The 10,869-nt window shown below is 31.9% G+C and overlaps 1 protein-coding gene across 2 annotated transcripts; it reads left to right on the top strand.

Moving 5' to 3' along the window:
• Positions 1-860: 860 nt before the first annotated feature.
• LOC127512729 (homeobox protein cut-like 2) lies at positions 861-10,770 on the top strand. 2 transcript variants are annotated; one of them, XM_051893935.1, is made up of 13 exons: positions 861-1,032; positions 1,626-1,774; positions 2,185-2,216; positions 3,821-3,989; positions 4,078-4,136; positions 4,213-4,261; positions 4,586-4,631; positions 5,720-6,196; positions 6,519-6,599; positions 7,782-8,240; positions 9,207-9,386; positions 9,484-9,721; positions 10,092-10,770. In XM_051893935.1, exons 2-13 carry the CDS (start codon positions 1,772-1,774, stop codon positions 10,312-10,314), a joined length of 2,016 nt encoding a protein of 671 aa, XP_051749895.1. In that variant the 5' UTR covers positions 861-1,032; positions 1,626-1,771; the 3' UTR covers positions 10,315-10,770. The 2 variants fall into 2 exon arrangements, with proteins under 2 accessions (XP_051749895.1, XP_051749896.1); XM_051893936.1 differs by having other exon boundaries at positions 1,626-1,709.
• Positions 10,771-10,869: the final 99 nt, after the last annotated feature.

A 10,869-nucleotide genomic window follows, 5' to 3' on the forward strand; every position in this document is an offset into this window, starting at 1 on the left:
TGACAATGATATGAAAGGGTTAGTTCACCAAAAAGTGGAAATTCTGTCATCAGTTACTCACCCTCATGTCGTCCCAAACCCGCAAGACTTTTGTTCATCTTCGGAACACGAATGAAAATCTTTTTAATGAAATCTGAGAGCTTTCTGTCCCACAACTACCACTCTGATGCTTCAAAAAGCTCATAAAGAGATCGTAAAACGAATCCATATGAATTGAGCGTTTAATCAAAATTTCCTGAGGAGACAAGATAGCTTTCATCAACGCGCACATCAGATATTATGGTAAACAGAAACTCAAGCAAGTTTGTTTGACATGCGAAAACCAATGTTACGCAGCACGTTTGAGCTTCCGCAAGAACTAATGAGGTTTGTTAGAAGTTCTCGCGCGTCAACCACCAACGGTTGATCTTCTATGTTCACTGATCAATGTTTATATGTAAATAAATGCCTACATTCAATCAGTTTATCATATAAAACGATCATGCCTCGTTAGAATATTTGGACTAAACCACTCGATTCATATGGATTAGTTTTACCAAAGTCTCCTCACTCGGCGGCCATCTTGGAAACGCCTCTCGGTCCTGCAAGAGCAGCTTCGGGGAAACATCAAATTCTCCAAAACTGTTTGCGAAGCTTTCGATTAAATTTCATATTTGAAATCACAAATGAAATCTGACAACAACTGTCTCATAAATTTTGTTTCTAAATGCTCGAATCCCGACAAAAAAACGGCATTTTTCAGACTGGATCAAGCTAACGCGTACACGTCTGACAGGAACCGGAGCTTCTAACGGCCGCCGCAGTGACGCGTGACTTCACCAATCAGCGATTGGCTCTTTTTATTTGGAAGGCGGGACTTTTTCCGCCATTTTGCGCGTTGCACTTTCTCCCATTTATAAAAATACGAGTCCGTCTTTCTATAAATAAAATGTTTGTTTTTACCACGATCTCTTTATGAATATTTTGAAGCGTCAAAGTGGTAGTTGTGTGGACTGTCTCGAATGAATCTTACGGGTTTGTAACGACATGAGGGTGAGTAATTAATTACTTAATTTTCATTTTTGTGTGAGCTAACGTTAACCATGGAAGATTATGTTTTGGAATGGAATACTGCACACTTTGCAATAATAATAATAATAATAATAAATTAATGAAACATGCTGTAGAAATATGCTAGAAGGCTGCTATATAATGATTTTAACAAAATCCTCACACATTGAAAGTCATTTAAGTGTCTTTATATGGCAGAAATAGCAAGAGAAGTATGCTAGCATGTTGTTATGAATTCAGAGTGAATCAAACTAATAAAATCATGTGTCACTATTTGAAACAACATTTTGCTAATATTTGTTGACATATAATACATTTACATGAAATTCTATGTTTAAGTTAATGGAAAACCTACATGGAATATTTGTATTTTTATACATGCATTTATCACACTGAGAAAAATGAAACTAGGTGATCAGAAACATCATCTAGAATATACACATTTGCTGATGCATGAAGCTAAGTGCATCTCTGCTCCAGATTGATTGATAGATTGATTGATTGATCCGGTCTCCACCCCCGCCAGCTGCTGCCTATAGATCTATTGATGAATTGATTGAGTTCTTTGTTTGCAGGTATTGATTGGTTGGATGGATGTGGCCATTGGTCATTGGTGTTGGCTGTATTTGTCCCTCCCCCCGTCTCCTCTCTGATCTGAGGTTAGTTTGGTGAAGCAGCGTCTCTGTTCACAGACATCATGGAAATACATTAAGATCAAGATATGGTATGAGCTGTTTCAGTTTTTATTCAGGTTAAATGTTTGTGTCTGTCACAATACAGTATTTGTATATGTTAGAGGCTGTAAATGGTCACAGTTTTCCAGCTTTTTACCCTGTATTTTAACCAGCTTTTGTGCAGTTTCTGTGACATTGTTTAAAGTACAAATATTTATATGCAAGTCAAAGGTCAGTTCAATGGAGTCATAATCTTTTTCTTTGTATATATATTTGCAATATCCATGACTATACATATATTTGACTGAAACAACAAACAAGTATTTTAGTTTCTGTTTCTCAACAGCCTCAAGTAATGTCTTACTAAAGCTGTGCGATGTGAATCAGGTGCTTTTGTGGCTTTTGTTTAGTGTCTCATGAGTTTTGAGCTCCTCCATCCATCTGCTGTCTTTATTTACAGGACTTCTGTGTGTTTACTGCAGCATCACCACGGTAAGACTTTGATCATTGTTATATCAGAGGCGTATTTACATATTTTAAAGACTAAATACAAATGTAAATATACACAATATTACTAAATGTAAATGTAAATATACTAAATGTATTACTAAATATAAATGTAAATATACACAATATTACTAAATATAAATGTAAATAAATATACTAAATATATTACTAAATATAAATGCAAATATACTAAATATTACTAAATATAAATGTAAATATACACAATATGACTAAATATATTACTACATATAAATCAAATATACCAAATATATTACTAAATAAAAATGTAAATAAATCTACTAAATAAATATAAATGTAAATATACTAAATATAAATCAAATATACCAAATATATTACTAAATATAAGTGTAAGTAAATACTAAATAAATATAAATGTAAATATACTAAATATAAATTAAATATACCAACTATATTACTAAATATAAATGTAAAATATATCAAATATATTACTTAATATAAATGTAAATATCCTAAATATATTACTAAATATAATTATACTAAATATAAATTAAATATACCAAATATATTACTAAATAAAAATGTAAATAAATCTACTAAATAAATATAAATGTAAATATACTAAATATAAATTAAATATACCAACTATATTACTAAATATAAATGTAAAATATATCAAATATATTACTAAATATAAATGTAAATATACACAATATGACTAAATATATTACTACATATAAATCAAATATACCAAATATATTACTAAATAAAAATGTAAATAAATCTACTAAATAAATATAAATGTAAATATACTAAATATAAATCAAATATACCAAATATATTACTAAATACAAGTGTAAGTAAATACTAAATAAATATAAATGTAAATATACTAAATATAAATTAAATATACCAACTATATTACTAAATATAAATGTAAAATATATCAAATATATTACTTAATATAAATGTAAATATCCTAAATATATTACTAAATATAATTATACTAAATATAAATTAAATATACCAAATATATTACTAAATATAAGTGTAAGTAAATACTAAATAAATATAAATGTAAATATACTAAATATAAATTAAATATACCAACTATATTACTAAATATAAATGTAAAATATATCAAATATATTACTTAATATAAATGTAAATATCCTAAATATATTACTAAATATAATTATACTAAATATAAATTAAATATACCAAATATATTACTAAATATAAGTGTAAGTAAATACTAAATAAATGTAAATGTAAATATACTAAATATAAATTAAATATACCAACTATATTACTAAATATAAATGTAAAATATCAAATATATTACTTAATATAAATGTAAATATCCTAAATATATTACTAAATATAATTATACTAAATATAAATTAAATATACCAAATATATTACTAAATATAAATGTAGATATACATTATATATACATTAAATATAAATATACTTTATACAAGTGTATATATAGTAATATACAAGTATATTACTAAACAAATTAAAAGTATCAAATATATTATTAAATATAAATATATTAAATATATATTAGTAACTGACTGAAGCTGATAGCGAGACGTCATTTTCAGCTCTGACGGGCAGGAGATGATGATGTTCGCCAGCAGAGATCGTGACATTCAGCGTCTGGAAGAGGAAGTGCGAAGACTTCAGCGGCTGCTGCAGGAAGTGCAGGAGAGAACGGCCAATCACATCGCACTGCTGCAGCAGCAGCTAGCCAATAAATCACAGGACATAGAGGTAGAAACATTTCTTTATGGTGAGTGATTTATTGAAGGAACAGTTCACTCATGTACTGCTGTTGTTTATGCACACGTCTGCATGCTAGAGACTCCAGGCCAAGTTACAATCACAGCAGGACTATGAGAAGATCAAAACAGAGCTCAGGTACTACACAAATATATTCATCAATATATAATCATCAATAATATGGTATTAAAAGTGTCTTTATTGTCATTTTCAGGACTCTACGAGCGCTGACACAGACGGCAGATGATCCTCATGTTGTGTCGGTAAGAGAAACACGTTTTCACTTACGTTTTAGCTTATGTGTGGCAAATGGCATAGATATAAAATGTGTCAGGTTACATGCTGCTTTATCATTTATCAAAGCGTTCATATAATGTATCAATGAATTTGATCATGAGGAATTCAAAACAGCCTAAGTTTAGAATCACATACTACTGTTTTTGTCATATACTGTATTTATATGTCAGAAATAGTAAGTATGTGATTCTGAACGTGAGCCGTCTGGGGCAGCGCCATCTACTGGTAAAAAAAAAAAGGTCATAAAATCACATTAGTTATTTAAATGATGTATTTCTGTTCTCTTTTAGGTGTCCTCCCCTCCATCAGATGTCAGTAGCGTCTCTGTTGATAATGGTGACTGTTTCATCCTCTTTTATTACATTCTGTAATATTAATATTTCAAAAAAAAAAAGTTAATATTTCAATTAAACAAAACATTCACATTTTCATGGTTCTCTGATGTCGATTAATGGTCACATGACATGCAGGGCAACAAATAAAAAAAAATAATAAAAAGTCTAATTTTAATTTATTTAAAAATATTTAATCTTTTTAGTGTTTTATTTTGATTTATTTTATTTCGAATTAAATATTTCAGGTTTTTGTACGTTTTATTTTGATTATTGTTTTTTAAATATTTATTAATATATTTATTATTTATAAATATTTTATATTTTTCTAATTTTAATTTATTTCAAATAAAATAATTTCAGCCTTTTTGTAAGTATTGTATTTTAATTGTTTTTTAAATAATTTTTCTAATTGTAATTTATTTCAAATGAAATATTTCAGCTTTTTAGTATTTTATTTGATTGTTTTTATTTTTTAATTTATTTTAATTTATTGCAAATTAAACATTTCAGTTTTTTTGTAAGTTTTATTTTGATTTGTTTTTATTTTTAATGTTTGTTTTCTAATTTTAATTTATTTAAAATATAGTATTTCAGCTTTTTAATGTTTTATTTTGATTTTATTTTTTAATTTATTTCAAATTAAATATTTCAGCTTTTTTGTAAGTTATGTTGATTATTATTTAATGAAATTTTTTTCTAATTTTAATTTATTTAAAATAAAATATTTCAGCTTTTTAGTAAGTGTTTTATTTTGATTTGTTTTTATTTTAAAATATTTGCTTATTTAAATTAATTATATAATATAATATATATATATATATATATATATATATATATATAATATAAATAAATAATTACTAGCTTTTCATCAACTCGCAAACCCCTGTTTGGGAAACTGGTGTAATGTGGCCTATTTAAGAAACCAATGTACTACATAGTAAAATCTAATTCTCATAGAAAGAGAAAACAGAATAAAGTAAAACTTCATTTGCTTTACAAAAATGCAGTAAAGGTGTTTAGCAAAGCTGTGACAGTATATTCTGTTATGTCTGATCTGTTAATACCTTGTGAATCTTTGCTTATTGTCAGATCATGTGATCCAGAGGGAGCTTCATTACTTCCTTGGAAAAGAGGAGCCGTTGAGTGAATCCTGCCCTGATATCTCTGGACTTCCTGTGGAAAACAGGAGATCACCATCATCATCATCATCATCATCATCATCAGTAAGCCTCCATATGTTTATTAAAGAAGAGAATGACTCTGACGGGGATATCAACTGTGCCGTGGAGTCGGACGGGTTCATGGACGAGGATGAACGTGAGTTTGACACGGCTAGAATAGCTCAGCAGGTCAAAGAGGCGCTTCAGCAGCAGAACATCGGTCAGCGTGTGTTCGGTCACTATGTGCTGGGACTTTCTCAAGGAACCGTGAGTGACATACTGGCCCGACCCAAACCCTGGAGTAAACTGACCAGCAGAGGACGAGAACCCTTCCTGAGGATGAAGCACTTCCTGTCCGACGAGCACAGCATCCACACACTCCGCATCATCCAGGAGAGACTGAGAGGTGAGATGACTGACAGATGGATGGAGGAGTTCTCTGTTATAATTCTGTTTGTGAAGCTGTTTCATATCTAAACATGACAACGGCTCTCTCTGGATCAGAGCACAGATCTGAATGATCGGACTTGTGAAAGGGTTAATAGAGCCGAATCGCTGTAATTTAGGAAGATCACACAGGTGTTTGAATCAAGATTGCGATCTTTTAACGATTAGTCATGCAGCTCTTGTATCATTTATAAAGTGTTTTCAGCAGTGTGCATCATGAACTCCGTGCTGAAGCTTCACTACATGAGGCTGATCTCTGTGTCTCTGTCTCGTTACTGAAGGCATCGTCCCGTGGGTTCGTCCTCCAGAGATGAGCTCAGATGAGGTGATCAGGAACATTCTGGATCAGAGCCGACTGGAGCGTGAGTTCAGACTCCGCTATATGATACTTTAAAACTATTATTATTCTTTGTATTAATTTATATGGCTTATCGTACATCAACTTAAATATTGTATTTATATATATTTTTATATTTAAATAATATATTTAAAGATGTTTAATGGATTTATGGTTTATTTTTGTTGAAATAAAAAAGTTTTTTAATATTTTATTTTGAGTTTTTTTTTTAGTTAACTATAATAACCCTGATTTACAAATGTTACCTGGGCAAGTATGAAATAAATAACTTTAAGTTTAAGTATAAAAATGGAAATAAAAATGAATTGAAGCTATGTAAAAATATTTTTAAAAATGTGAAAAATAAAATATTTTATTTCAGCTAGCTGCCAAGGCAACACTTCCGATTTTCGTCTAGTTTAACGTTAAGTACTAAAATAACTAAAAATTAATAAACTGTCTTTTTTTATTATTTAAAGTTTAGTTACCTAAATGTAAAAATAATAAAATTAATACAAATTAAAAGTAAAATTAAATAAAAATTAAAAAATAATACCTAAATTGGAAATGTTGCCTTGGCTACTAACTAAAATAAATAGCCTATGTTTAAGTTGAAGTACTAAAATTACTTAAAGCTAAAATGGAAATAAAAACAAATAAAACTGTAGAAATATAACAAAATCAGTGAATTCTAAATTTGAGGTTTTGTTAATGCCAACAAAATCGTAAGATTAGCTGAGATTCATTATGTTCAGATATTCATACAACAAAATATTCTGTGGGCCATGAAAATTTTGTGAGAATCATTAAAAAAAAAAAAAAAAACGCTGGCAGGGAAAGAGTTAAAGTGTAACTTCACAGATTTTCAACCCACTTTGTGTTGTTGTACTTCCACTAAACTCACTCCCGATAAATGTTTACTCTTTAAATTCTTGCATCCAGGAACAATACAAGTCAACACCATTATGACTAAAAGTTTGCTAAGAAGTATTTCCTACTAAAGCAAGGCGGTATTTGACTGTTTAAGTGTATCCATAGCAGACTGGTGGGAGTGGCCTTGGACGGCAACATGCCCAGTGCATTATGGGTGTTGTTTAGTTTTCCTACCTATTTGGCAAAAGGGAAGACGACAGCCTTTTTCTGTTTTCTCTAGTCAGGTAGCACCGATTTCATTTTTAACCCTTTCTGAATCTTTATGGTGTTTCAGTGATGGATGTGGACAGCAGGTCTCTGCGCGGAGGAGACGTATCAGAGGACATTATCAGAAACATCCTGCATCAGGCCGAACATGAGATGCAGCTCCAGTCGCATGTGACGAACGAGACAGCGCGCAACACTGTGAAGCCGGAAGAGGTGGATTATGGGACACTTAATCCCAGTGTTCAGTCGCCATCTGATTTTGTCCAAAGCATCATCCGAAAGGTCAAATGTGAAATGGATGTAGACACTCACCCCTCAGCTTCTCCAGCTTCTCTGTCCTCCATCAACCGCTCGTTCCGGACGCTTCCTGTGGATTCGGGACCGAGGACGCAGGCGGATTTCCAGCTGGTGTGTGTTGAAAGCTGTGAGGGTGAGGGTCTGACCGGCCTGGATCTTCAGTCACTGGAGCTGGACACCAGCAGCATCACACAGAGAGTGAAAGAAGCTCTCGCACTCAACAACATCGGTGAGACGGAGGGTTTGTGTGCTCCACATATAAAGCAGATGATAGAGAGATATGTTTTGATAACGTTCTCATTAGGTTGTGAAAACGTTATTTCTAAACATTCTCTGAAAATGTCCAGTTTTTAAAAACGTTTCTGGGTTGTGTGAACGTTAAGGTAACATTCCATTTTTCAAACATTATGGAATTGTTACTTTTGAATGTTCTCTGAACGTTCTGAAACATTTAAACAATGTTGATCAATGTCCAACTAAAACGTTTCATGAAATTTTTATAAATTTTTCATAAATTTTTCTTGGTTATACAAACATTCCATTTGATCATTCTTCAAGCATTATGGGAACATTACTTTCTCTGAATATTCTGAAACAAGTAGCAACATTTAAAAAAAACAATGTTTTCTGTATGCTGGGAAACCTGATCATACCTACAGACCAGAAGCAGTGATGTTATTGTTTACTAAAACTATATTTAAAATCATGTTCGGTAATTGAAATAAAGCTCATATAAAATAAATTATTTACTATTTCGTTCCTTTGATTCACTATTTTGTTCCTCAATTTGCTAAATCATGCACACTATTTATTATTTTCTCTTGATTTGCTAAATCGTGCACACTATTTACTATTTTGTTCCTCAATTTGCTAAATCGTGCACACTATTTACTATTTCGTTCTCTTGATTTACTAAATCGTGCGCACTTTACTATTTCGTTCTCTTGATTTGCTAAATCGTGCGCACTATTTACTATTTTGTTCCCTCGATTTGCTAAATCGTACGCACTAAATATTTGTGTAAGTTTATAATATGCTTTCCCTTAATAGATAAAATTATATTTCTGAAGAAAATTTATTAGAAAAAATCATCATAAATGGACATAAAATGTAGCAAAAATTCTACATTTACAACTGATTTATTTACCTATATTTTCTAGTGCCTCACCTGATGATGATGTTGTTGGTTTGGCAGGTCAGCGTGTGTTTGGCGAAGAGGTTCTGGGTTTAACTCAAAGCTCGGTGTCTGAACTGCTGTCTCACCCCAAACCCTGGACTAAACTCAGTCTGAAAGGAAAGGAGAACTTCATTCGGATGCATCGGTGGCTCCAAGACCCTCACAATGTCCAGAGACTGACCAAGATTGACCAGAGAGGTAAATAAATGTTTGGTGGAAGGAATATTATTCAATGTGTGCATGTGAACGTTCTTTATCTGAATGGATCTCATTCATTAGTGTTCAATGTCTGCAGCTCGCCTCAAGCGTGATTCACAGAGGACGTTAGATGGACACGGGTTTTGTCTTGGCGATCATACAGGAGCGTTCGAGGCGGTCAAGAGGCCGCGTGTGGTGCTCAGCGTTCAGGAGAAGGACGCGCTGCGAGCGGCGTATCAGCTGGAACCGTACCCGTCTCAGTACACCATAGAGAGACTGGCGTCACAGCTAGGTCTTCAAAGTAGTACCGTCAGTAACTGGTTCTACAACTACAGGTTGGTAACAGCTTGATCTCTGGAAAAAAAACAGTTCAGTCTTGATCAGAGGTACCCAAATCAAGGATCAAGGAAAAAATATACATGACACAAGGGGCTATATGTAGATTTCAGAAAGCCTTGTTATTAGCGACACCGGTGGCCGGTAAGTGAACTGCAGCCAGAAATTTATTGCGACTCCTTCACATAAAAATCAGTAGACAAGCTTTCATAAACAACCTAGGAAGTCGGGGAAGGTCTTGTTTTTTAAGTTTCATTACAATCTGTTCACACATTGGCAATAAAAAGCGATTAATACATGAGAATTCTTACATATAGCCCTTTTAAACCTGCATAAGAACTAAATGTAATGCTTCTTCTCTGTTAACAGGTCCAGAATCAGACGAGATGGTTTAACTGAACCAGTTCAAACCAGAACAGTTCAAAGTCCAGCCAGAACAAGTCCGGTTTCAAGCAGTTTAGTCCCGATCAAACAGGAACCCAGTGATCCTGAGATGGAGGACGACACACAACGACACACTCGTGTTTCTGTCGCCGTACAGGCCGTCACGAGCGTCAAGACAGAGAAAGTTGAAGATCCGGCGTCTTTCTGAGCTGTGAGAAGAACGAGGTCATATGATGAAGAAAAATCTCAGGAACAAAACTAGATCTTCACCAACTTACATTGTCCTTTGATTTCTAAATATGACTCATCAATTTCAGTATATTTATCTTTATTTCATTCATAAATTTAATTAGGAGAAAAAGTGAACCCTGATTGGCCAAATGTCTATAATTTTTTTTTTTTTTTTTAGTATGGCTGAATAATAATTGTTTGTTTGATAACTACTCATGTCAGTTCACTTATATTCAGTTTGGAGACTAAATGGTAAAGGATGGAATGTTAAAGTTTGCTAATAAATAAGTCACTTTTGGTGACTGATAAAGTTGAAGTCTAAATCTTATTTTTTACTTTTTGTTTTGTTCCAATTGTGATGTTGATAAAAGCCCTTTTAAATATGTAAATACAAATGTTTTAAATAATAAACAATGTATTTTTATTAAAAGAATCTCCAATAATGATTGCACTCAAGACCATAAATGGTGGGTTTTACAAATACATTTACACTTACATGAAAATAGCATAATTATAATATTATATATTATTG

Source organism: Ctenopharyngodon idella, chromosome 5 (assembly GCF_019924925.1).
Source record: "Ctenopharyngodon idella isolate HZGC_01 chromosome 5, HZGC01, whole genome shotgun sequence".
NCBI lineage: Eukaryota > Metazoa > Chordata > Actinopteri > Cypriniformes > Xenocyprididae > Ctenopharyngodon > Ctenopharyngodon idella.

Coding starts and splice junctions, on each gene's coding strand:
- LOC127512729 (XM_051893935.1), top strand. Junction 3,990..4,077: donor ATAAATCACAGGACATAGAG/GTAGAAACATTT, acceptor TCTGCATGCTAG/AGACTCCAGGCCAAGTTACA. Junction 6,197..6,518: donor CATCCAGGAGAGACTGAGAG/GTGAGATGACTG, acceptor TCGTTACTGAAG/GCATCGTCCCGTGGGTTCGT.